Source organism: Mauremys mutica, chromosome 21 (assembly GCF_020497125.1).
Source record: "Mauremys mutica isolate MM-2020 ecotype Southern chromosome 21, ASM2049712v1, whole genome shotgun sequence".
NCBI lineage: Eukaryota > Metazoa > Chordata > Testudines > Geoemydidae > Mauremys > Mauremys mutica.
Window position 1 is genome coordinate 6490052 of NC_059092.1, and position 27920 is coordinate 6517971.

Consider the following 27920-nt stretch of genomic DNA (forward strand, 5'->3'; position numbering starts at 1 on the left):
GATGCATCTCAAGTCTTGAATTATCAACTCCCTAAATTCTGTTCTTGGCCTTCACATAGCTACACCTAGTGAACCTGAATCCTGACATGTAACACCTCTTCTTATTCCAGTTCTCGGCTCTGCCAGCACAGTGGAGTCCTAAAATATAATGTTTGTTTTCCCAGTAGTAGTTTAGATCATCCATATTGCATTTAATTATCCTGTCCTGTGAGTCTTCCCTCTTGCAGCTTACTGATGGCCATTGATATCAACAGTGAAGTCATAATGTTACAGTTAAACTGGAAGGGGTGGGAAGGACAAGGAAACAGATCTTAGAATTCATTTGAGGAAAGTGGAAAGCTAGGGGGGGGAAAAATCTGTATTTTGTCAATTCTGTTAAATCAGCTGTTCTGGTTGCCTTCATAATTAGTTCTACCTGTAGACCCCAGATCCTCTCTTCCTGCTCTTTTTTTTAAAAGATGCTGGCAGTGGCTTGAGGGGTTTTTTTCTCCAGAAAGTTTTCCTAGATTTCATGCCATGCGTATGTACCTGGAAAGGACAGATTCAGGTACCAGGTCTTATGGAAAGTCTTCGGTCATCTTTTGTAAAAGAGGATTTTCAGTCCTCTCAATTTAGCCACTAAACATGCCAATCGGCTGTTGCTTATTTTTCTTTGGAATGAGTATAACAATATTACTTTGAATCCCTTAAGTAACTTGCCAAGGGACCAGGCAAAGTCTGTCCTAGTAAAGATGTACTTGTGGCACCTTAGAGACTAACAAATTTATTTGAGCATAAGCTTTCGTGGGCTACAGCCCATGAAAGCTTATGCTCAAATAAATTTGTTAGTCTCTAAGGTGCCACAAGTACTCCTGTTCCTTTTGCGGATACAGACTAACATGGCTGCTACTCTGAAACTAGTAAAGATGGTTGTCAGTGCAGTGTTGTATAACTCTCACTTACTTTGGTTAATATGGGTTTATCTCTTAGAAGAGATCGTTAGTGCAGGCTGCATGTATGTAGGCCATGGTCCTGCACAAGCTTAACTTTACACATATTATTGAAGTCAGAGGGACTAATCTCTCTCTCGCTCCAAATGTTTGCAGTATCACGGTCATATTCTGCTGAGCCTGGTATATGGCACAATAGAGACAAACCTTTTGTACTGTTAAGTGCTTGAAATAGTTGACCACGAATTGACTGGTCAGGTTACATTACAGAATTGCGTAAGAGTCATCTTTACTAAAGAGTGAAGCAGCATATAAAATTGTGTTAACTGAACCACTTTAGATCCTTTCTAAGCTATATCTGACTTCTCATTCATCCAGATGCTTTTCCGGAGGTGTCTGATGCTCTACAACTCAACAAATGTATCTTCAAAAAGGATTATTTTTGGCTTTAGTGGTGCTGAGTGTGGATGGTATTGGTACCTCTGAAAAATAATTTAATTTAACTAGCTGATAGTTCCAGTTTTTATTTACTTTTATAAATAATCCTTTTTCAGAAAATGGGAATATCTTAAACTGGATGTCTGCATATTTTTTCCCCTTTTTCTCTGCCTTTTTTTTAACTCCATCCCTTTGAATAATTTTCAGGTTCTTGACATACTATCCAGGCAGAAGAATCACTGCTGAAGATGGTTTGAAGCATGAGTATTTCCGAGAGACTCCCCTTCCTATTGACCCATCCATGTTTCCAACCTGGCCAGCAAAAAGTGAACAACAAAGAGTTAAGCGTGGCACAAGCCCCCGACCTCCAGAGGGAGGACTTGGGTATAGTCAATTGGTAAGTTTCCTAAATTGGTAAAGAACCAAATTTTGAGGTAATCCAGCATAGAATCTTCTACTGTCCCTTCTTGTGTCCCCTGGCACTATTGTTGGGAAAACTGATAGACTGGACTGTATCACCTTATTGGGTTTGAAATCATTAGACTTACTAGCAAGTTCATTGTTCTTAAAAAGTGAATGTGGCAAGCGTGGTGGCATTTTGATCATGGATGAAGACTGAAGTCCCATGCCTGGTGGATTGCAGGCACCAAGGTGCAGGGGGAATAGTCCATAAAAGCTAGAGAAAAGTGAGGCTCGTATCCTTTCCAGGCTTCCTATGTTCCTGTTTGCTAAGCTTGACTTGAGAAGCCATAGCCATTTGGATCCGCTGCAAAATCTCGTTCATTATACGCTTCAGGCTCCTCATTCAGAGCTACCTTCTCTCCCTTCCCAAATCCAGTATATGTTAGATGATACATTTTATTGGTTGTGCTCAAGCTTCTTTTGATCACTTGTGAACAGACTGATGTAAGTTTCTATATCCATAATTTTGAGGGTGTAAAATCTCAAATGGCAGATGTGCCCAAACTTCGTTTGATCAGTTGGCTAATGTGCTGATTTACCAATGTAGATAGTGCAGTCACAATAGTTTTTGTATGCTCAGAGATAAAGGCACTCAAAAATAAGCATTCAAAATAGGAAATTATAATGAAGTCCTTTTGGAAATATAGCCCTGGAGTGTTGATTGAATAACATGAATAAAACTCCATTAAATTTAACATGGTATTTCCTGTATCCTACGCATAGTATGTTCACTTTGTTTTTATTGTAGTGTTAGAACAGTGAGACACATTTTTCTTATAAACACATGAATTATATATTCATTTTCACAGGGTGATGATGATCTGAAAGATACAGGTTTTCACCTGACTACCACAAATCAAGGAGCATCGGCAGCAGGACCTGGCTTCAGCCTCAAGTTTTAAACTTAATATGAGGAGGGAAAAAAGACAGAGCTTTGACTTCAACCATGCTGTTGATGAATGGATTTCAAAGTGCTCCAGTTTTGTCCTTCGCATCAGGAAGACTCTTTTACACAGAAATAGCCAGATGTCATCTTGCTGGGTGTGGAATATAACTGCTGCATTTCATTCAGGGGACTGGAATGAATGAATCTGAAAAGCCAAGGATCATTACAAAAATTCAAAAAGGAAAACTTGAAGTACAATCTCGGAACTGGTTTTGTTTTTTTACTTTTTAATTTTTTTTGCTTGTAAATTTGTAGAATTAAAATCCATTTTTAATTGTTCAACAGTGTGAAGGATTTCATTTTCTTCACCTGCACCAGACTTGGATGGTAGAGGCACTAAATCTTCTAGAGAGGAAACTTAGAGACATTTTTCTCTCTCCATCATCCCCATTTGCGCTTACACAAATTGAAGCATATTGTCAGCACAGGTAGAAAAGCTCTTTTGTAAAGATTATCATCTGTTTGAATTCCGTTGCTTATTTGAGCAAGAAACCCTAAAGGCATTTCTGAGGTGTCTCTCCTATTCTGTGCTTTGGAGAGAGCCATGTTGTGCTGCGCTTAATACTTACTGACCTTTTTTGAGCGCACTGATGGCCCCAAGTGGTTTCTGATGGATTGACCACTTCACTGTTTGACCTACTGTATGTATATATTCACAATGGCTGTGGTACAGAACAAGAGCTGCAATATTTTATAAATCAAAAAGATTTAAATCTTTAGTATTTTCTATAGGTTGTCTTGGTAATGTCTCCCCTTTTTTCCCAAAAAAGAAAAGGTAGGTGTACTGAATTTACAGTGCTACCTTCCATAGGAATTGTCCTGGAATGTTGTACTCTTACGTGTTTCTAATTTATAACTGAGATGTCAGAAAGGAATACTATAAAAAGTTGGATGTTCATGCAATTAGAATTAGGCTCCAATCCAGTAAAGTGCTTAATTTGAATTATATGAGTAGTCCCATTGATTTCAGTGCAACTATTCATGTACTTAAAGTTAAGCGCTTTGCTGGATCAGAGCCTAGAAACAGGATTTTTATATAGAGCGCGATTTGGAGGAAAATAGAAATATGTAAATTGTATAAAATATTTTCTTAGGCCTAATTTTCTAATTTGCAGTGAATGGGGGTGGGGAGGGGAGGGAGATTTTTAGTCTTGTTACCTGTCTGCTTCTGAAACATGCTGGATTTTGGCAAGATTGCACTGTATTGAGGGTATGTGGCAGTTAATGTATGGAAAAGCAGACTCTGTACTACAGAGTCTGAGTTTCAGACTGCAGAGCAGGAGAACATTTGGCAGTGACCTGCACAATAACTGATAAAGGATTAAAAATGTGACTTTATATTGTGTCAAGCTCGACTGTAAACTTTGCACATCACCGTAACTTTTGTATTGTTCCCTTGGCAAGAGCAGCTATAGCCACCCATGGACATTGCACCTGGAAAAGTCTGATTCCCAGCAACACAGGGTTATTTATAGATGTCAAAGATATTTTTTAGTAAAACAAATTTAAAGATGGATTAAGATGGGAATTTGGTCTGGTTTTGAAAAGTGTGTGATTCCAGATGTTTCAGGGGAGGAGAATATTGCTACTTGCTTCTGTGGAACGGCATTCCAAGTGGTCTGCCTCGGCTAACTGTAACAAGCAAAGAAAACCTTTTAATTCAGATGTCTGTTTTTCCATATGGAGTGCTTACTGTGTATGATCCTAGTTTGACTTGTCCATACAAAAAAGATTTTTTTTATTTTATGTTCCTGTACCCTCAAAGTAGCTAAATCAATTTTTTATTATAAAACTGAGTCCTAAGTTTGTTTATTCGCACTAAATACATTTGTAAGAAAAAAAATTGATTAAAATAGTGAAATGCTAATCATGTTTTCCCAGCAATGACTAATATTTTCATTTTTTTTTAATAGGCCCTACATATACATTTCAGGTGTGACTGGTCAGGTGTTTTTCCCTATTAAAGCTGGGCCTTTAAGAGGGGTAAGTTTGTTTTTTAATTTTACTTAAGCTCTGAAATATAGTGAGAAAATACTTTGAAGACAGTTTGTTCAGGGAATGTAATGTTGAATTGGTTTGAGACCACTCTTTTCAAGCATTTGAATTCAGTCTGGTGTTGTGTTTCCATAAGCCTTCAACACTGGCCCCTGTGAGCATGAGAGGAAATAGCAGGACTTTATCCTCAAAATGTGCAGGCATTACAAGAGTAGAGTAATCAAATGTCATAACAGCAGAGGTGAAATTTAACTACATTTCTTACCATGAGAATATAATTCCACCATGGTGAAGTGTTTTCAGTATCAAAGCTGGGTGAGAGGATTGGGAATATACAAGGCTTTTAAATATCTGATTTTCCTATATTGTGCAAAGTTGGGAGGATTGGCACTTGTTTGCTCTTTGAAGGCCTGAAATATTTCTTAAAAGTGCTTGCTTGCATTTATCTTGCTTTTCCAGGAAGATGCTATCAATGACTAGAAATTTAGTAGGTTTGTTGGCATGGTTAGTTAATGCTGGTGGTTTAGATTATTGGTGCGCTGTGCCTACCCCCCCTGTATGAATGGCATCTAGGTAGTATGGCAGGGCTGGATGGTGTGTAGAGCCTCTCCTTTGCTAAGCAAGCCACTTCCTGCATTCCCTCCTCCACCATCCATGTGAGCGACAGCCAGCCTGTCTCTGTGGGAAAACAGCTGAGCAGAAGACTTTTAGCTCTACAGGAAGCCTATAAACAAAATACTCATCTCTCCACAACGTACTCCTTTGGGATCCACTCTCTCAGAACCCCTGTGACATGTCATGGGGTCTCTGTTAATCCCTAGTAAAGGCCTGTGGTGCTATTCCCAAGAGTGGAGTCATGTTTCTGTGATACACACTATCAGAGCAGCTTAGATACGCTAATGAATTCACACCCCTCTTGGGCAGGGGAAACATTATCCATCTATTACAGATGGGGAGCTGGGGCATAGAGAGATTGACACGGCGTCACAGGAAGCTGGAGATGATAGATTGAAATCCACACTGAGTGATGGGTGGAAAATTGTAGCTCCTGGCTTCTCTATCTCAAACATAATACAAGGCAGGGACTTTTAGCAAAACATTTGAGTCTCAAAGTGAGATTTGGGTGTAAGCTGATACTGACCCCCCCAGACCCTAAAAAGAAACTTATTTTTTTTCCTTTTCCCTCCTCAGATCTTTTCTTGTCTGGGTAGATGAAAGTTCACTTTAACCCCACAGCACTGTAAGTAACCTAAGAACATTTTGGTTAACACTGATGGAATAAAGCTGGTTCTGTAATTTGAGTTTGCTGCAGCTTTAAGATGTCTATTTTGACATAACATCACATGTGGTTGTTAAATTAATCCTGAAATTTGGGAAAGAACCCTAGTTACAGCAGCAGTTAAACAAACAAAAAAACCTTAATCAGAAAGTATGATGAGTTCCCTGTGCTCCACCAATCACCTCAGTAGGGGCCAGAGTGTCTGTCCTCATGCTTAGACTGTTTTAAATTCTTTCACATCCCTTATTCCACTCAAATGTCTGAGCTACTCAGCAGCTGGGGGAAATATTGTTCCTGTAATATACTTGGGCATAATGAGGCAGTGGGAGATAGCAGTATCTTTGTTCTATCTTCTAGAGCTTGTATATACAGTAGAGTTATAACAGTATAGCTAAGGTATGGATTTAAAGTGAGATTATTGTGGCAGTATAAACCCCTCTGGACACTTTCTGGAATAAGATCAGCTTTTCACAGTTTAGTACGTGTCACTTTTATTCCAGAATAAGTTGTCCACAGGGCAATTTATACTGGTATAGTTGTACCTGTCTGTTTAGCACAAACATCTCTCAACACACACAACTGCTGGACTTCACTAGATTATCATCCAGCCTTTGAATTAATTGTGTTGTCTTTCCTGAAATGGACACAAGCATGGTCTGAGAGAGAACTGCCAGGACAGGTATTCTTCAGCTCCCTCCTTGTATAGGCCACTCACTCCATTCTTAAATTGGTCCCCTTGTTCTTTAGAGTTTATGGCAAGAAAAATGCATCAGAGCCAGGGATTAGTGTGAGGTGTGGGTTTATTTACAATCTTTTACCCCTTTCCTGTAGGTGGTAAACTCTCCCTTAGTTAAATGTGAATGATGTTTGCAGTTGCCAAATGTAAAATAATGAGGGCAGGAAATGAGTTTAAAGTTCTATTTGTTCAGGTTCAATGAGTCTTGGAAATGTATGGCCAATGGGAAACAGCAATGTCCAAACTGCCTAGGATGGTAGCTAGCAATGAAGTATGGCAGGGGAGAAAGCAAAATGTGAGCTTCTGGTACCATTTCTATGTAGCCCTAGATGATGTATGTTAAAATGGAGTGGCAGGTGAGACAAGGGGAACATAAAGCAGGATTAAGTGCAACTCTCAACTCAAAAACACCAGAGTTTTCAGCACCTCCATAATATTACTGATGGCCTTTACCTGACCATCAACAAATTAGAATTCAGAGAATAATAATGATGGTGGGACTGACTTGGGAGGAGACATTGAAACCCCTTCCTTGTGTGGGGGAGACTTGCTTTAGAATTTGCAAGCCCTGAGGAAGAATTGTATAAGTAAAAGGATGAAGCTGAGCACAAGAAAAAAAAAACAAACCACCTGAAGGGTAAGGTCTATTTGACTGTAGAACAGCCCAGGGCAGTGGTGGAAAGCCTACTTCTTGAGTCATTTGAAACAGGACTGAATACACTTGTTGCAGGGACCAACCAGTCATTGGCAGGGGTAGTGGACTCCCTGAGCTAATAGACTGGGGAGAGGGAAAAGCCCTTGGAAAGAAGGAAGTTTGCAAGCCGGGAACACTCCATTCTAAGCCAGCTGTACAATGGAAGTGCAGTAGTATAAGAAATAGTTCCTATATATTGGTGGGGGAAGGAATGTGGTACAAAGATGAACAGGGCCCACACCCTTGACTGGGGTAAAGCAACTTAGCTCCACTGCAAATAGAGCTATGTCAAAGGCTCTGTCCTCTAGTTAACCTATTACTGTAAATATAGGTGTTCAATATGTAATTAAGTTCAGCTCAACTACTGTTTTAATGCATACATCATTGCAAAGTAATCATTTTTGTTGGGGGGGGGGGGGAGGTTGTCCCATTACTCATCAGATGTTTACTTGATTCAAGAAACAAAAGCATTTCCGTAATTATTTTAGTGATTTATTGGTGGTTTGGAGGCTACAGACAGAGGTAAACAACACATTGTGATAAATGCAAACCACAGAAAAATGTATAGGGGGGAAGATATATAACTAAAATAGCCAGGGAATGCAACATTTGGAATCAGAGAAATTTCCCCTATAAAAATGAGTTTCTGGAAAAAGCTCATTCAGGAGTTAGACCCCCCCACTCCTTCAGTGCTTGAATACCAGCATCCATGGAGAATACAGCCAGGCATCAGTCTTTTGTTTCAAGCCCCTCTAATGCTATATATTGGCATTTTAGAAAGTTATTTACATACAAAGAAATGTTTGACATTAAGACAAACCCTGGAACATTAACCAGTCCTTTTTTTAATCTAAATCCAGGTTTCATTAATCCAGTGAAGGATTGGTTAGTTTTTAATTACCTGGGTCATCTTGGCTTCAAGATTTTTTTTTCTCTTGCAGCAGCATGTTCTTGATAAATAGTAAACTCTTGGAGGAGAATTTTTCCAGTGATCAGGTCCCAGTGTCCAAGTTTCTTGCCCAACCACTGGTAGCTGCTCTGCTGGAGGTTCAACAAAATGCTGAAGAGGTTGGGGTTTTGTCAAACATAACTAGCAGTAACTAAAGTCCTCATTCAAGACCCTTGTTAGTGCCTAACCCTAATCCTCCAGGAATAGGTAGTCAGGATTCTTTGTCTTTTCTTCACAATGCAGGTATAGGTTCCTTCATTAATTGCATTGGCAATAATGCTCATGTGGTCATCATTTAAGGCTAAGTAACCAGGATATGAGTATTCCAGAAGCTCCTTATCTTTATACCAGCTGTCATAAGAAAAATGGTGAAAATTAAAACACACAGCATAGATCAAAGTGCATTTAAGGGGCTTGTCAGTAATAAGAATTTGTATTGGTCTTGTCTGTGCTATGATACAACCCCAACTTGAAATGTAGATTAAACTTCAAAAGCTTCTACCTTCCTAGGGACTTAGGCATGTCTGAAACTGCCACTAGAAAACTCCCACTGAAATCACTAGGAATTAGGCAGGCTAATTAGGTGCCACTGACCTTCTCCAAACCACTGCTCAGCTGTTGCTTAAGTTTCCAGTGATAAGGCACTTTGGATGCTTTTGAAAATCTGGCCTAGCAGGTTAGTTACTTGATTCCCATTGAAATCAGTGGAATTTAGGCATCTAAACTGCTCAGTGCCTATCTGCATCTTTAAATACATTTGAAAACTTTAGCCCTAGTTAGTTTTAAAAGTGAGTTATAAGTAGGACCCTGTTTTTGTGATTTTACCATGTTTAAAAAAAAATTCTCACGCTCTAGCTGTCAGGTGAAAGACCCAGACAAACAGTGAAAATGACTAGACACAGCTCTGTCATACACATTGTACCCAAGCTGAAAAAAAGATTTTTTTCCCTTCTAGTCTTTGTTACTTGCCACAATAGGTTGAGAGAAGTATTAATTTTATAGATTCATCAATTTAAGGCCAGAACGGACCAAGATGATGATCTACTGTAACCTCTAGTATAACATAGACCAGAAAATTTCACTAGAGGTGAGTTATTTGTACTTCACTTAAATAGTAGTAACAAGTCTCTCTTTCACCATAGCTTATTTATCTGATAGTGTCAGACTCGGGCATTGTTGGTTTTAAATATCCCAATGTGCAACACTAAGTATTGCATTCTCATCATCAGCAGTAAAGCATCCCAGGGGGGTTAAATTCTACATTGTTTCTTGTGCTCTCCCATCTGTTTTCTCATGTCTTATACTTAAATTGTGAGGGACTGTGTTTTTGTTCTGCATAGCAGCATCTCGCTCTATGACAGGGGCTCCTAAACACTACTGCAATACTAATAATAATAAATGATATATTGTAGTTTTAATGGCTATAAAGAGAAGCCTTAAGTCCATGGGTCTCAGAGTAAACTGCTACTTAGTAGTGTCACTTCCATAAGGAAAAAAAAGTGTTCTGAACACTGTTTATTCCAGTGAAATCACTTCCTATTCAAAGAAAAAACCCATCTCAGAACATTATTTCTAGATGTCTGATATCATTTTGTCTGTAAAAAGGCCGTGTCCCAAATGATTGGAACAGGGGAAGAGCACTTACTAAACTTTGCCTTTTTTATGAATAATCTTCTGTCCACAGCGAAAGGTGACATTTCTGCCTTCAGGAACGATCTTGGTTTTCGTCCTGAGTGGAGGAGGAGTTGGCGCTATGGTTGGAAAAGGGAATTCTGTCCACGAGAAGGAAGGGGGAAAAAATAGTTAAGTCACTTTATCTCATTGCAAAGCATTGCTGAAGATAACAGTATTTCTGGGGAACCACAGTGCCTTTTAGATTTCCTTTTCTGTATAGTAGTTCTTCAAAGCTTCCTCCTAAATAAGCAAGTATTGGAAAGACATTTCTATATGCAGATAACATCCTCTCAGTGCATTTACATGGCACAAGATGACATTGGCAGGCTTCTTTCTATCAGCACAGCCTTGCCAACACTTGTGATTTTAGTGCAAGTCTCATGATGATGGGGGAGGGGGGCAGAGGAAGATTTAAAATCCTAGGTCCTGGGTTCACAGGAGAATGTTTACATAGAACAGCATTTCAATGACAGTGCTTATATTTTAAGACACATGGGTTGTGTACTTCCGTTCAGACTAAAGTGCCCTCTTTCCTTTAGTCCAGGCTCACAAATATGTTCCTACTGCATTGTAGCAGGCACACTAAAGCAGCAATGCCTGTTAACAGGCATGATTGACACCCAATATGCAATTCCAGCATTACCGCCAATGACCCGCTTTTTCCTCTCTATTCCCCTATCTTATCTGAGAGAGGCTGGAAATCTGCAACCTGGTAGTTGCTTTGTTAAACAAATTTCAAAGGGCTGGGTTAGATATAGAGGGACAAGTGCAGAGCTGATGCAGACAGTATAAGTTAGACCAACCGGCTTTAGCTCACAACTTTCCCACCTCCTACCACATTGTCATGTAAGTTATGCCACCAAATGCCTCCGCTCCTGAGGGCAAAATCCAGAGGTATCTCCCTCAAGAGGATCTGATAGGGGAGGGAAGCAGTACAAGGCACATGAAACAATTATATTTTCACAGCCTCTCAGGGCATTGGAATGTTAGATCAGAGAGGAGGAACACTGACCAGGACAGCCGACTTTTCCATACTCTAGAAAACATGCCCTGGTGACTTAATGTCCACATCCTGTGGCTGAAATGCAATAGGCAAAGCAAGGGTGTTAGGGACATCACTCATTGCTGAATTCTTTGGTCTGGAAGAGTCTTGTCATTTGTCACTAACATTCAGATAGATCACACAATTTAACATTGTCCCTCTATCAACTCTTATGACCCTTAACCCCGGAAGAGGAGCTGATACCGTAGCAGAAGTCACAGCTGGACGGACAGTGCTTTTTCATCCACTTCCTACGAGTCTCACAGAAACCCTTCCGAGCCCATGATGGACATACGAATAGTCTGTCTGTGCAGCCTGAAATGAAATGAGAAAAAGTATTAAAAGGACAAGTGCCAGTTCTGAATGTGAAAAAGTCATGTGCAATAAAATGACATTGGATCACATCGCGCAAGTTTGATTTGCCAGAGGTGGGAATCAGCCTAAAATAACATGGGAAGTATGCGCTTTCCTGTATTTACATTAACTAACAACTGACATGAAGTGAATGAACTAGGCTGGACTGTCAGTGGAACTGTGAATTTGCCCCAGCTGAAAGTCTGATCCCATTGACTTCAATGGAGCTGTGACATCAGCTTTGGCTCTGACTCACTATTCCTTAATGTCAGTAGACAACGTGCCAGTCTGGCACAGACAGCTGTGCACTGCAATCTCATTTTGAGCAATGTCTTGATAAATACTGGTGCCCAAGTTAAGCTAGCTCTCCTGCTGCACCCCAGTTTGGTTTGTGGGTAGGTCTTGCTCTGGTCATATTGCCTTCCCACTCTGTAAATATGCCTTAGTCTCATTTTCTGCCTTCCCCCCTGCGAAGCTCTAAATTTAGCAAATGTGCAAGTGGCAGTGCAAACCACAGCTCCTGATCCATACATTGAAGGAACAAGACTAGGTTTCAGGCCTGTCAATCTCATATCCAGCATAAGCACAGTATTTTTGCAGATGTGAGGGGAGTGGAACATTTCCTCCACCCCTTCCCATTAGCTTCAGCATGAAATTTACTAACACATGTCAGGACATGCTCACTTCTGCCTTGTCTAGACTCCCTCTGACCTGTTGGGGTAGCATAAGAAGTCAACTTGCTGCCAAAAACTCTTTGCTTGTGAAATCAGAGCCCCATCTGGTCAAGTGCAGAGCACCCAGCAACTCCCATTGAAGCCATGATAGGTGTCAGGAAATCAGTGCTGCTCAGGAGCAGGCCTTTAGTCTGGTGTTCTTTACACTAACAGCTACAAGAAACAAACCCTTTCCTCTCCTCTCACCGTAGAGTCTGTGAATCCCCCAGATGTCATCCTGGGAGATGGTCTTTTTCCCAGTTAAAGTGGCATTGATGTGCATCAAGGCATTAGAGTTCAGGGAGTGCATGAGTCCCAGGGCATGTCCAATTTCATGAGCTGCTACGTGTACCAGGTCTGTAAGCCAAACACCTGAGAGAGGAAAAGAACAGCAACAGAAGTTACACAGCATGGGTCTGTTCACTAACCTTAAAGTATAACAGTGGATTCAGCTCAGTCAGGACACCATTTCAGACTTTGTTCTGATAGTTAGGAATTGTTTTATATACCCTGCGGATTTGCCCCAATTCCATCTCCGGTGCATCAGCAGTGGATATCTGCACCAGCAGCTCTTACCCTGGTTTCATGCACTGTGCAAACAGTTTACATTAGAGCTGCTACATTTGTGGCTGAAATCAGGACAAAACCCCAGCATGACCAGGCCGATGTGTTCCTGGCAACATTCTCCCACGTTATTCCCACAGAATCATGCTCTAACTAGGACATGATCATTTAGAGATGAAACCATTAGCCATTTACCCATGTATAAAGTACACTGTTTTGATTGTTCTCCATACACGTGGGGATAAAACTCCTACAAGGCAGGTTACATTTTTGTTGTACTGACCTTAGCATCCCCTTAAGATGTAGAATTGAACTGCAACTTCTTGGTAGTAACTTGGAGACTGTTAGTAGCAGGGACGGATAGATTTTACCAGAAGGATGATTATAATCATTTACCCATAAGACATGCCAGAGAATCTCACCCAACAATTTCTGCATCAAGTCAATTTGTGGTTGAACTAGAGCAGCTCTCAGAGAAAGATGGCATCTTGCAAATTTGCTTAATGCATTAAATGGGGGTCTCTGGAAATGCTTGTTTACCTTTGTTTGTTGGCTGTTTCTCAAGGCACCTTTGGATGGTGGATGAGAGAATCTTTCATCCCTGTCTATTGTGATGTTAATTTGCATCTGTGCACCCAGATAGTTCAGCCCTTCTGAAGAATCGTGTGTCTGAGGAGCACCATGTGCTTTACAAACATTAGTGAAGTCAGACTTGCAGCATCATCAGTATTGTCATCACTGTTTTGGAGACAAGCAGTTACAGGGACTGGATCTCCTTTCATTCAAACCACTGCAAATCAGAAGCATCTCTACTGAAATCAATGGAGTTAGGATTAGGGGTGAAATTCACCCCTGTGCAGAGAGCCAGCACCAGACCCTATGCATCATTTAATTCCCACCTTACTTTAGCAGTAGGATATAGAGTCTTTTCATTGAAGGCAACAGTTCAGATGCACAGTGACTAATGAGCTGTAAGCCACTGGACAAGTGTCCACATAAAAAAAAAATATTACCCAGGCTGACCGCAGAGACTGAACTCTCTGGGGGGAGGGATAGCTCAGTGGTTTGAGCATTGGCCTGCTAAACCCAGGGTTGTGAGTTCAGTCATTAAGCCACTTAGGGATCTAGGGCAAAATCAGTACTTGGTCCTGGCTAGTGAAGGCAGAGGACTGGAGTTGAAGACCTTTCGGGGTCCCTTCCAGTTCTATGAGATAGGTATATCCCTCTCTCCAGAACAGAGCGGATATTGGCAGGGAGTTAGGAGAATCTCAGGCTGCTGCTGCACTCAGTCTGACTTCCACCTTCAAAAGTGGTCCAAAACTACCCAATTTTCAGCCAGACCCTCCCATTTCACACTGGCTAAGCACTCTGATGTTGTGTGGCTGCTGTAGGTGTAAGTGGGAATTAGCTGATGTAAAGGTCTGGGCTGGCCTTGTGCACAGCTGTGCAAGCCATCCCTTGTCTTTCCCCCGCCCCCCATCACTGCAGAACTAGTTCTAGGGCTTTATGAAGTTTAACTATAAAACATGTTGCAAGTGCTTCCACCACTTCCCATGGGCGATTATTCTAGCCCAGTAACTCTCACCAGCAGGGTATTTTCCCTCTCTTAATTGTATCCCATTACTTCTAGCTGTAATGCACTAAGGACTCGTCTACACTGGGAAAAATTGATCTGAATTAACTAAAACACTGTAAATTTAAACCATATCTATTCTGTGTGGACACTCACATTCAGAATTAAAGTGGTCTTAATTTCAAAGTGAACTAAACCAAACCAAACTAAGGTCGCTTTAATTCTGAATGAGAGCATACTTATGGGGTTTTAATGTGGTTTAACTAATCCACTTGAGAAGCTAATGTTAAATTAAGGCCTTGTCTACCCTGTAGAGCAGGGGTAGGCAACCTACGGCACACGAGCTGATTTTCAGTGGCACTCACACTGCCCGGGTTCTGGCCACCGGTCTGAGGGGCTCTGCATTTTAATTTAATTTTAAATGAAGCTTCTTAAACATTTAAAAAACCTTATTTACATACACCAATAGTTTTGTTATATATTATAGAAAGAGACCTTCTAAAAACGTTAAAATGTATTACTGGCACGCGAAACCTTAAATTAGAGTGAATAAATGAAGACTCGGCACAGCACTTCTGAAAGGTTGCCGACCCCTACTGTAGAGTTATATTGGCATAGCTACATTGGTCAGGGGTGTGAAAAAGCCACACAGCTATGACAATGGAATAAGGCTTTCGTCGACACAGCTGACATTGAGTACATCTACACTATGGAGACTATCAACCATAGCTATGCTGGCATAACCCAATACTGTAGAGACAGCCCACACTGATCGACAGTAGCTACGTTGAAAAAAGCCTTCTTTCATCAAAGAACCCCCAGTGTAGATGCAGCTACACTGGCATAGCACCTTCGTCAGGGCTCTGAATTTTTCCATATGCCTTATAGCTGTAGCTATGTTGATTTAAAAGTTCAGCTTTTTGTTCAGGAACATGGTGTTCCTACACCAACAGAAAACCCCCTTCTGTCAGTTTCTACACTATGGGGCTATGCCAGTATAGTCTCTGTAGTGCAGATGTACCCTCTTCCCCAAGTGGCCCCATATAGATAAGCCATAAGTAATTCCTCTCCATCCTTGGTGTTCGCAATCTTTCACTTACATGTCAACTGTTTGGTCATGTTATGATCTTTTTTGTGAATTGGAGAGAGAGAGAGAGAGAGTGTGAGTGTGTGTGTGTGTGTAAATAAAATGTCAATATTTTTTAAAGCAACTAGAGATTTTGGGTGCCTAATTTGAAGTACTATAATGAGCCTGATTTTCAGGAAGAATAGAGCATTGCTCTCTGAAAAGTCAAGTCCCTCTAAGATGTCTCAAGTTGGAAACCCAAAAGCACCAGTCACTTAAAAACATCTTAGCATACATACACATACACATGCACAGATGTTGTATACATAATATATTACATACACTTACAGAACATGTGTTCTCACGCGCACACAAAAGAGATAAAAGACCCTCTGCTAAAATGATAAAAAACAGGAACACAGGATACATTTCTAAAGCTTCTCCTACCCTGCTTTTTTGGTAACAAACGAAAAACTTAACTTCAAAGAAATAGAACATTTGCCTTATGAAATGAGTTTGCTGATTGGTCAGGGACCATCTGCTTGTAATTTAATGTTACTTTAGACTTTTTTTTTTTTTTTTTTTTTTTAAAGTAACCAAGATATCTTTAGGTAGCCACAAGCTTGAAAATGACTATGTACGCAGGAAAGCTGGTTACAGAGGACAACAAAAATGTGAACAACCCTGCCAAGAAATCAAACGTAACATGGCCCTCCCCAGAGATAGCACAGCTGCTTGGACTGAAGCCAGTCCTGATTATTTACAATGTGGTTGGAGCCCACTGAATTACTCAGAAAGTGCTGGAACTGCCACCAAAAGGGGAATATTCCATGGCTGGAGTTCAGTCACACGACAGCAGTACCAATAGCCACAAAGAATCACACCAAACTTGCCTTTTGACTCTCCCAGTATCGGTTAAACAGTGAGAAAATCTGCACCTAAATAAAAGACCTAAGGCAGGGGTTCTCAAACTTTTGTACTGGTGACCCCTGTCACATAGCAAGCCTCTGAGTGCAGCCTCCCCGTATCAATTAAAAACACTTTTTAATGTATTTAGCACCATTATAAATGCTGGAGGCAAAGCGGGGCTCGGGGTGGAGGCTGACAGCTCATGATCCCCCATGTAATAACCTCATGACCCCCTGAGGGGTCACGACTCCCAGTTTGAGAACTCTGACCTAAGGCAAATCTTGCTCACCTTACACAAGGAGTTCTACTCAAGCTGCTGGAGGTGGGTGGATATTGGCCTCTACAGCAGTAAACCCCTGATAAACAAAGTTATAGATTCCATTCCATCACAGCCTCATGAAGTCAGTAAAGCCTCTCCTTCTGCAGAGACAATGGATATCAAAGCAATCTATCTAGCCACAGGTTCATCACCCCCTTCCACACACACAGAGGAAAATGGATCATGGTTGGAAACATCTAAAGGCTTGAACTGATGGGGTGAAACACCTTTTATAAGTCAGTAGCATGTGCCACGTTGGTCCATCAAAGGTAATATCTATCTAGAAAATAACGACACCTGCAGACTTATTTATGACACTGATACTGTGCCTCCATAACAACTAAAGAGGTTCAAAATCCCTCTGAGTGCTGGGGATATTTCAGTCTGGAACCAGACTTTGCAACATGGGTCTCTCCCTAACAACCTACTCCATTGGCATTTGTGTCTTGTGAACCTTTCAGGAGTTTAATAAGAGTGAGCATCATCATTGTGGGAAAATGCAATCAATCCCTTGGGAGAAGTAGATCTCCTCAGAGACAAGTTACATACCCTTTTTCCAGCTGAACCGAGTGTTTCCCAATATCCAATATTCATGGTCATCAAAATGGATTTCCCCATTTTTCGGGAAGAAAGCATGGGCAAGCTCCCCTGTCGTCCCATCAAAACAATGATGGATGAGTGACTCCAGGCAATCAGTATGGTTTATGGAATAAAAGCCTGTGAAAGAGAATACATAAAGTGAGACTAGTCAGTATACTTCACACATGCATGGACTGAACAAAGAGGAGAGTGTCTCGGGGACATATTCTGAAACATGTACGTTTTTCATCCCACAGATGTACAGAAGGAAAATCAAACTTAAAGAGATAGTTAGAAATGAGGGTTGAATAATACAAACCAGGTCCAACTCTATAGATGAAATACGCAATAGAAGGGCGAGGTATTATCTAAAGTGATACAAAGCTCCTCAGGCAGGGACCAAGTCTTTACAGTAGTGCCCACGCCATAAAAACGCCTTTGCTGAGCTGCTACTTCTTATAAAGGTTTATTTAGTTATAACCACTTGCCTGCAACCAATGTCCATCCAAAGCTCTTTACAAATGCCTCTGGGAGGCAGATAAGTGTTATCCCCTTTTAAATCTGGATTTAACAGAGACATATTGAGGTTAAGTGACTTGCTCCAGGCCACCATGCAGAACCTGGCTCTCAGGCCTGCGCTCTAGTTACATGTCATGCAGTCCTTAATAGGTGCCTGGAATGGGGCTCTGTGGAGCTCCTACGTGGCAGCATTTCGCTCTCTGTTAGGCAAGGCCCCCAGGGAGGTGGATCATCTGCTCTCAGGTGGTGTCACGCAATAGCAGAGCAAGAAATATGTTGCGAAACAATGGAAACTTCGCTGGAAATCCTGAAGACACCACAGTCTGCACAGGAAAGAATGATCATGTCTCTCATAGGCCATAAATCCTGAAAGGAATTTACATCTAGAATGTGAAACTAACCAGATGATCCAGGATTAAAAACTGCATTGTGATCGCCCAGGGCTGAGCGCTTCAGAAAGGCACCCAGTGAACCTGCATAGCAGCTGAGAAGGAACAAAGGGAAATGGCTCAGTAAGATCTGTGGAGATAAACAAGGAAGGGGGAGCGGAATCCTTGAGCTTGAAGCTGAGGCCTGGTCTTGCAAGGGATTGTACTGTGGATGGTGAGAAAGGAACCAGAATTAAGGAATAACTAATAGGATTTAAAGAATGGTCTGGAGTACATGTGGGGAGAGAGAATAATAATATTAATAGTTAGCTCTTGAACAGTACTTTTCATCTGGAGATCTCAAGGCACTTTACAAAGGAGGCATCATTATCCCCACTTTACAGATGGCAAATCTGCGGCACAGAGAAGTGAAGTGACTTGTCCTAGGGCACCAGCAGGCCAGTGGGAAAGCTGGGAATAGAGCCCAGGTCACCTGAGTCCCAGTCCAGTGTTCTATCCACTAGGCACCACTGCTAGCCCAGAGAAGGAGAAACTATTGAACGTCCTGTTCAGTTAGTGTGTTTGTATCTGTAAGAGCAGCTCAGATACCATAGGGACGAGTGTGATATAAATATACAGGTAGACCTTGCTCTGCATGAGGAAGAAGCAGCAGGCTGAACTGTAGGGAGAGTACTGCTGAGGTGTTCTTCTGTCTAGGGCATGTGGAGTGCCACTAGGATTTCTCTATAAATAAAATACCAGGAGGCATCATGGCTACCAGTCAGCGCACCAGACTAGGATCCAGGAGAACTGTGCTCTATTCTGGACTCCACCACAGACTCACTGTGACTTTGGGTGAGTCACTTTACTTCTCTGCACTTCAGTTTCCCCATCTGTGAAACGGGGATAATCCTGCTTCATGGGGGTGTTGGGAGATTTCACTCTCTGAGCTCCCTGGATAGCAGGCACTAGGGTCATGATAAATACTATAGCCCCTTCCCTTGCCAAATACACGAATTAGATTCCTCCCAGAGGGAAGGCAGGTGCATCAAAGGTCTGGGGCTGCATCACCAATACCAGCCAGAGGGTGTGGCCCAGCCTGTGCTGTAGGGAGGAGCATTCCAGTTGCAGGACTCCTGGGTCTCACCTGAAAAGTTCTGCAACTAAATGCTCCACAGAACATCCCCTAGTGCCAGAGCCCACTCTCTCCTTAGCGCAGGTCCCCAGGGTCTTTGCAGACCTACCTATTTTCAGGTCACTAGCCGAGTTGGGTGGCACCTCCTTGAAGTTGAATGGTGAAACGTTGCTCCACATTCGGAAAGCAGCTGCCAACCCCTTCCGTGTGACACTCTCATTAATGAGGTTTCTCGGGAAGGACACGATTCTGCAGGGAGAGACAGACTGGCTTTAGACAGATCCCAGACTATCCTCCTGCATCAACTGAAGGTTCCAGTACTGCTCACCTGGAAAGGTTCCCATCTTAAAGAGTTTCACTGCACTAGACTATGGGTCTAGTCCAAAGCCCATTGCAATCAGTGAGAACCTTTCCATTGACTTTATGGGTTCACAGCAGGCCCTATTTGCAGAACAGCAGATAATTTAATTAGGGTGATAAACTCTTTAATCTGTGCAATGAGGAGATACCACAATGCTCGTGGGCAACGTGGAGGCAACAAGTTAATGGCTATTAATTCTTGCCCATGCTATAGCAGGCTCTGGCTTTCCACTGCTCTGCTCAGGGGCTGAATGGAGCAGGGGCGTTTGTGCTGTTCTGCAGCATCCCTGGTTATTTGTCTGGGCTGGTGGCAGGCAGACCTCCCTGTCCATTTGGAAGGACTGTTCCACTGGCCAGCAGCTCACCACCATTGACTGGACACTGTGACAATGATAATGTGCACCTGGGACAGTCTGTGACCCCAAGAGCCAGGCTGTGAGGGAAAAGGACCCCACAATGGCTGCTAGGGGGATTTGACCTAGTGCTGACCGGGATGGTTCAGTGCGTGCTGGGGAGAAGGGGAACAGGGGAACAAGTTGCAATGAGACATCTGTGTGGCTGAAGGAGCGAGATGGAACTGCTACCCAGGGAATCCAGGCAGCGGCACTGCTAGACTGAGCAGGGAGTGGCAGTCTGTGCCTGCTGCTCACACCGAAATGCCCACTCGATCCCTTTCTAAGTGTCTCAGGAACTCCCATTCCTGTGCAGGTGAGAGCTACAGGCAGCTAGAACCCCCCCCCCCTCTCCGCTGCCTACAGCAAACTCAATGCAAATATAACTGGATCCTCCTTCCTTTCTTGTTTGTTGGTTTAGAGACTTTCCCATCCATTTCAGTCCTGGTCTGGGAAGCCTCCCAGCTGGAGCAAGACCCTTCCTGCCCCAAAACAACCCTCCTCCTAATGCAGAGCGGAGGCTGCAACAGGCATTCCCTGCTGCCAGAGGCCACTTTCAGATCTCCGAGACTAATCTGGTTAGACTTGGGTCTGCTTAGCAGCTGCTGCCTTGGAAAATCACTTCAGAGAAGGCTTGCTGTAAAGGACTGGCCAGATGGGGGGTGATTTATAAAGGGGTGGTTGTCACCACATATTATACTGAATACACTTTTAACTGTCTCAGGAGTTCCCAGAAGGGCGCCCCCCTCCCCTCTCAGCAAGGATTTTAACAAGGGGCCTTTCTTCAGCAAGACCTGAGGACTCCTGCCAAGGCTGAGGTACAAACCACATCCGGACCCCTGGCCTGCTGCCTGAGGTTCACCAGAACGGCATGGTCACACCTGCCAGGCCTCAGCTGGCTCCGGAGGGATTCCCCAGGCACACTCACTGCACTGCGCTTGCTGTGTCTACATGCCTGCTAACGCATGTGAGAAACATTCAACAGGCCCCCGCCATCCAGCACGTCTTTTTACTGCTCCTCAGCATCCCAAGGAGGCAAAGCATCTGTCAGGACATGGAGGTCATTGTCCATCATGCTTGGCCTGCCTCACTGATGGGCACAGCATTGGCAGACCAGAAGCTATTCATCCACTGGTGATTTCAGGCAGTGTTTTGCTTAAGGGCTGAACACTTCACAATTACAGTTATTGCAGTGTGGCCAGAAAGTAATAAGAAAGAGCTAGATCCTCGGGTGGTGTCATTCTGCATGACTTTGGAGCTATGCCAGCTCACATCGGCAGGAGCTGGCTGTCACAGAGTCCCTGGGCGATGCTCTGGAACTCCTCCCCACAAAGCTCATCAGGACTTTGGGGAGCCTCCTCTCCCTTGGAGCAGACTGTCTTCAGGGCAAGAAGCTCTCACAGCTTCCACCTTCCTGGGTCTGATCTTGGAACATTCAGCATCCTCTGCCCCTCCGTGTGCTTCCCACAGCGAGTCTGCCCAGGCGGGGTCCTGGGGAAGCCAGAGGGTCCTGCACCCCCACTTCACAGTCAGACGTGACTCTTAGCCAGCCAGTAAAACAGAGGTTTATTCGATGACAGGAACATGGTCTAAAACAGAGCTTGTAGGTACAGAGAACAGGACGCCTCAGCTGGGTCCATCCTGGGGGGCAGCGAGCCAGACACTCACGTCTGTACTCACTCCTCGTCCCCAACTAGCTCTCAACAGAAACCCCCTCCAGCCCTTCCTTCTCTGCTGAGTTCCTTTCCTGGGCCAGGAGATGACCTGGCCTCTTTGTTCTCCCACACCTTTAGCATCCCCTTGCATGGGGAAAGGGCCCGGGCCACTAGTTGCCAGGAGACAGAGTGTCGGCAGAAACTGAGGCACCCACATAATATTCAGAGGAAACATTAAGAACATACCCACTTCGTCACACTGGCCTATAGACTTAGGATTGTGTCATTCCAGAGAGCATTGTTTTGACTCAAGTTTGGGGTGCGCTCTCCTGTTGGAGTCTATATGACACATTGTGCAGCGTGCACAAGGCCATTTTCTCCGTTGCAACCTGGTGCAACATCACCAAGTCCAAGGACTTGCACTGGCTTATACCAGTGGTGAATTAGGTTTTCGTGCTGGACTATCTCTGCTCCCATTGAAGTCAATGAGAATTTTACAAACAACTTCATGGAGAGCAGTTCATCCAATGCTGAGCCCACCCAGAGTGAACTGGGACCAAATGTATTTACCTTGGAGGGGTGAATGGACCACAGAATTGAGTCAAAGGGAATTGTAGGTGTGTCAACCCAGAATTCATCCCAGATCAGCACTATATCCAGTAGAAACCTGTAGGTTTCTGCAGGTGTTAGCAAGCATCATACCATGCATTAGTTCCTTATAGAAGTTCTGCTCTGCGCATGATCTGTACAACCTGTGGGAGAGACCTAGCAGTATTTGTATGAATAGAGCCTACTCTAATGTGTGTCCGGATGACTAATTGTTCCCAGCTGTCCACTGCTCACAAGCAGTTCAATTAGCACAAGGATCCACAGCAGGAAAACACGAGTGTCAAAGGCAGGAAGGCACAAAGCAAACATTGCAGACCCGGCACGCACAGAGTTAACACGTGTTCATACCTGTACGTCAGGTTGAAGTGGTCCCATTTCAGCTGCCCTGGTGTGAGCGTGTATCGTTTTCTCCGTGTATGGGGTAGGTGTGGGAGGGCTGGGGCAATCACCCCCTGAAGGCCAGGCAATACGGCGTCTTCCTTGAAAGACAAACAGGAGGTTAAAGGAGTTGGAGCAGCTCGAACGGCGTGCCTAAACCTGCCCATGTTGGTACCTACTTGTGGGCCCCTAGGTGTCCCTTCCAAAGCCGTAATGCTGCTGGTAGGACTGCAAAGCACTGACTGTATGATGCTGCAATCTTCCTAAACTGTAACCCCCATGAGGAGATCAGGTGAAAACCAACCTCCTCCTCTTCCCCCCACCAACTCCTTCCCAGTGCCTGTGGCTGAGAATGTGTTTTAGGGAGTCCATTCCTGTGCGGGAGTCTCCTCTCCGTTAGCACAGAAAACACACAGCAAGATTTACATTGACAGACTACTCAGAATGCTCTAGAGGTTGCTGTGCAAGAAGGCAGAGGGTGCAAAGCACAAGGAATGGCCAATAGAGATGAGTCCTCTCCTGGCAGGAGATGAACTAGATGGGAGCTCATAAGCCATTTCTGTCTCCGACATCTATTGTCCGGATTCTCTAGTCTGCTAACGCCACTATGAAGTAGAAAGTCAGTGGAGAATTTCTTCTTAATCAGGAAACTCCACTGGGAACGCTGGCTCCCCCAACTCTACCCCCAGTCCCTGGAGTAAGGATGTGTGCTGGGGGGAGTTCTTGTGACAGGGGACAGGCAGGAAGGGAAAGGAGCAGAGTTCCACTGCTCCGGATTCTAAGGGACCTTACATCAGTGGTGTAAGTTACAGACCTGCCTCTGTACAGCCCTAACTTGTGCTGGGTGGCCCAGAATGAGTCAAAGCCTGAGTCTATGGCCACAGGGATCGCAGCAGTTCCTGGAAAGTTCTCACTTCATTTTATTTTGCCAACTTTCTCTAGCATCATCCTACTGTGAGATGAAACACTGGGTGAATGAGTCAAACAGGCTCACATTTGGGCCAGGGGAGCTCTTTATGAAGTTGGATTGTGGACCTGAAACTCCCTTCAAGTAAACTGGGAGCACTGGAGACACTTTAAAAGCAATCCCTTTAGTTTGCTGCTGTCCCCACCTTTATTGGATTAGGCAAGAGGCCAGCCTGGCTCTGAGTTCTGCCAAAAGAGGGGGAAAGGATGAGGTGTCAGAGGTCCCTGAAAGCTACCTTCTCCTAGCACTGCCTCCTATGCTCAGGATTCATATACTGTATATTTACTACATGTCTCTGCTCCCAGGATGTCAAAACAACAATACAATAGATTAGCAATACGACTAATAATTCTTAGACATGGCTTAATTAATTAATGCCTGTGTAGAAGGCGAGAATTATCTTCACTTTACACATGAAGGAGCCGAGTCCCAGAGACGTGAAACAACAGCCCCAAGGTCACACAACAAGTTAGTGGCAGTGGCAAGCTAGAACCCGAGCATGCCGACTGCCAGCCCGTGCTCTAATTACCAGACAGCGCTGCCTCCCCCGTCGCTAACACTGCTTCTCAAAAGGCCAAGAGACTCCATCGTAGCTGGGAACCGGAGTCTCTTCTGGGTCCACCAGCTACAGGTTATCTGGCTTCTCCCCCTCGTCCCAACCTTAGGTTTAACTCTAACCTGGAAGCACCACTTCTCTTCACTGGGGAGACAGGCCTCATGCCAGCTCAGCTGTGGGTCTGACCCAGTTTTGTGACATGGATTCCTGTTCTCAGGGGAGCAACTGAAAACAACTGAATTCTTTAAATGTCAGGACTTCAAGGTTGCCTTGGTGCCCAGGGATTGGTCAGTGCTGGGCATGGGACACCAGAGCAGGTGAACTGGGGGATAACAACTCATCAGGTACTTTGCTCTTCTGCAGCACCTTTAATCCAAGGATTTCGAAGCAGGTCACCGATGGCAATGAATTAAGCAAATCCTACGTGCCTGCGTTTTGCCTTAGCTGCTTTTCTTAAGGCAGGAGCAATCCCACTGGCCTTAGTGGTGCCCATTCTCAGCTACAGTACGGCCCTTTTATGCCACTCTGGCAATGTAGGGCAGCCATCAAAATGGGTAGAAACAGCTCCCTGGCAATACCCTGCACAGGGGGCCACCTCAGTTGGTGTAGAGCTGGTGTCTTGACTCCATCCCAGTCCCTGCGTGTCAGAGCAAACGGGATGTGCAGCCAGAGGACACAATGCTATTGTCTATTTCTCAGGGCTCATGGGAAGCACAGTGTATATTAAAGCAACCCTGAAGCTGCTCTGACTTGCGTCAGGGGCTGGGCACTGACCCAGGATAAAAGGAGTTCTAAAGCCATCTTGTCCTCGTAACAGAGTAAGGGAGAATCAGGCCCAGTGGAGGTAACTAAAACCTATTGGGAATTATACAGATGGGGCCCATTCCCACCTGGGTTAAGCCTTCAAATATCCATAGTCTTTGAGGGTGTTCAGATCCAGGCATTTGGTTCAGGACGATCTTTACTCATCATAATGGAGTCCAAGATACACAAAGATAACAAAGGTGTATCGGCCAATGCACCGATTTCATACCACCCACCCACCCACCCTCTTACAACGATTGCAGAGACTATTTATCCATATTTGTCTAAACTAATTTGCTTTTTCGAGTTGCACAGACTTTAGTTCTTTCCAGTTTATCTCTGTCCTATTCCTAGATTTCCATTTCCATTAGCGACGCTCTAGTGCAGCTAGATAGCTTAGAACCAGTTTCAGAGACGCAAAGTGGCATTGGAGCACTACTGCCAGCTGATGATACATACAAACAGGAGAGGAAGCAAGAGACACTTTTCATGATGTGACATAAGCAGCAAAATTAAATCTGCTCCTGGGAGGCCCTCATCTTTGCCTTAGTTCCCCATGAATCCCAGTTTGCTTTGGAAGATCTTGCTAATGGATGCCCCTAGAATCAGAATAATCTATCACAACAGCAGCTAATGGGTTCTGTGGGTCCAGCACTAACTCCTACTTTGGGGACTTTCTGATCTCCCAATAGCCCTGTCTGCGGAGTTCCCGGTAAAGAGCTCTGCTGATTCAGCTGCTACAAGGCTGGGATATGCATGAGCCACATCACACTGGGCTGAGAGAGCTGGGTTCTCAGGGTACTTACTCTCTGACCCAAATTGAAGAGTTTTTCCACATGCCAGGCTGTGGGACAGAAACACCAAGTTTTAGAGAATTTACTGGTTGAATATAGCAAAGAAAACATTTGCCATATCCTCAGAAGTCTGGAATCAGCCTCTGAACCTAATCTTCGGGTTCTTCATTTCCCTTTCAGATCCTTTTGCAAAAATGGACTCACTGGATACAAACAGATACTGGAGTTGACAAGCCAGCCATAAAGGAATTTCTAGCTGACTTAGGTCACCCCTTGAGTTTACAAGTACCCCCTCCCATATTCTGTATCCCATTCCAAGCATTTGAGAATTTGATCCCATCCCTACCTGAGGTTTCTGAGCTGCAGCTCCCACTGGATCTTTCAGAGTAGCCAGCAAAGCCACCAGAGGGAAAATGTATAAAATGCATAAAAATCCCACAATGGATTTATATCTCCCACACTTCTCCTCTGCAGATGAGAGAAAGCCCTTGTTGCTGTCTGCAGAAAGTCCTTCCATTTGATCCATGTCTGCCTTTAATTAAAAAAAGGGAGGGGGGAAAATAATCAATTTCTGGACTGTATTTGTAACCCTCCTGCTCCCAGTTGCATCTGGAGCATTTGCGAGGAGCCCTGCAGTCAAAATTTCTAAGGAACCACCACCAGCCTTTGAAAAAGCCTTTTTTTTTTTTTTTAAAGCAGACTTTACATTAAGCTGCTTTCCAATGTGCCAGGGATTCTATCAGCCCCTGCCAAGCAGTATCATGTTACTTGAGCAGAAAGTTAGGGCTGGAGGAGGAACCAGCAAAGTGAAGCAAGCTGGGATGAACACGAACTCCTTCATTTGACTGGCTGAGTGTCGGCATAGGACAAATCTGCAGTTGTCAGCTTTATGTAATAAAAACGGGGAGGGGAATAAAAAGGAATCCAGAAGCCAGCATCATGCCTTTGGAACGGTTCATGAGGGATGCTTAATGCTAGAAGAGCTCTCATTTGCCAGAGGCCATCGACAGGAGCAGAATGAAAAATGCAACTGTGGGCTGAAGGCAGCAAGAGCCTTTTTGCTTTGAAGATTTTGGTCAGTTTACAAAAGCTCAGATGAAGTTAAACATCAACTCACTGCTTATTGGAAATTGGCAGGCGAGTCCTAAAGGACCGTTGTGTTTTGGTTTGGGGAGTTAAGTGATCACTGATCTGGGACTGAGACACAGAGCTCAAGCGTTCCAGAAGGGAGTGGCAGTTTTGGGTGCCTTCATTTATTTGAAGAGTCTCGACTGGGGACTCCAAAGGGCCTGGTTTTAAGAGGGAGGGTTCTTGGCAAGCCCCGAACAATCAGTTCCCCTTAAACACCAAATCAAAATCACTAGTTGCTATTGAAAGTCTTAGCCAGAAATTCTCTCATCTCGTGCTTGTGATTTGTTGGTCTTTCCGGCCAGCGCCTTTCAGGATTAGGTGTTTGATAACAAGCGGCTATGAACTGACATCACTTTGCTATCTGGTTACAGCCAGGCATATGAGACGCAGGACTTGGTGGAATTCTCCTGCTTTCCCAAGAGGGGAAGCGCTCACTGCCAGCTAGTGTAAAAAAAAATTTAAAAAAAATCCTAAGTGACATTTGAAAGCCGCAGAAAGTGGATGATTTCTGCACTTTGATGTGAGTGTCTTTAAAAATGATCTCATTTGAGACAAAAAAATCCCTTCATTTACAACCAAAACTATTACCGGTTAGAATTTCACGTGCTTCCAGTGCAGAATTGGTCATTTCCTGGGAATTTAGTGAAAAATGAAGTTTCTGGGGTTTTGAAATGTCCTGGAACAAAAGTGACAAAAACAGTTGTGAAATTTTACAAACATTTTCCCCTCACTGTTATGCAAGGGTCTCTGAAACAGCAGCACGTTTCACAAAGGGACTAGAACAGGAACAAGTGTGTGTGTGTGGGGGGGTCGGATTGCATGGCACATAGGGAGGACGTAGCCAGAGCAGGGAGCAGCATGGCAGAAGGTACAAAGAGTAGGATAGGAAAGGGTGGTTAGAATTGGAAGAAGGAGGAATAGCAGCAGGAAGTGAGAGCAGAGACACAGTTGGGGCAAAGCCTTGACGATAACGAAAAGCTCAAACTGCAAACTTGCACCGGCACTTGGACTCTGGGCACGGACTAGTGCTT

At 43.8% G+C, this 27920-nt stretch overlaps 2 protein-coding genes across 8 annotated transcripts in view; one reads left to right on the forward strand and one right to left on the reverse strand.

Annotated features, from left to right (window-relative positions):
- The window catches only part of LOC123354303 (cyclin-dependent kinase 11B), a 36994-nt gene extending 25446 nt beyond the window's left edge, over positions 1–11548 (forward strand). For 4 of the 6 annotated variants that reach the window (XM_044996187.1, XM_044996183.1, XM_044996186.1 and 1 more), the window contains exons 19-23: positions 1575–1764; positions 2639–3550; positions 4689–4758; positions 5962–6010; positions 10113–11548. In XM_044996187.1, coding sequence (XP_044852122.1) covers positions 1575–1764; positions 2639–2731 — 283 coding nt within the window. In that variant the 3' untranslated portion in view covers positions 2732–3550; positions 4689–4758; positions 5962–6010; positions 10113–11548. Of the gene's footprint in view, positions 1–1574; positions 1765–2638; positions 3551–4688; positions 4759–5961; positions 6011–9430; positions 9516–10112 lie in introns of all 6 variants that reach the window. The other 2 variants (XM_044996185.1, XM_044996184.1) reach the window with 2 other exon arrangements.
- MMP23B (matrix metallopeptidase 23B) lies at positions 7962–27613 on the reverse strand. Of its 2 annotated transcripts, none has more exons than XM_044996190.1 (9): positions 27478–27613; positions 26105–26290; positions 22608–22734; positions 19353–19492; positions 17192–17359; positions 12419–12583; positions 11349–11459; positions 10074–10200; positions 7962–8779 (listed from the first exon to the last, which is right to left on the reverse strand). In XM_044996190.1, exons 2-9 carry the CDS (start codon positions 26184–26186, stop codon positions 8605–8607), a joined length of 1095 nt encoding a protein of 364 aa, XP_044852125.1. In that variant the 5' UTR covers positions 26187–26290; positions 27478–27613; the 3' UTR covers positions 7962–8604. The 2 variants fall into 2 exon arrangements, with proteins under 2 accessions (XP_044852125.1, XP_044852124.1); XM_044996189.1 differs by having other exon boundaries at positions 22608–22738.
- Positions 27614–27920: the final 307 nt, after the last annotated feature.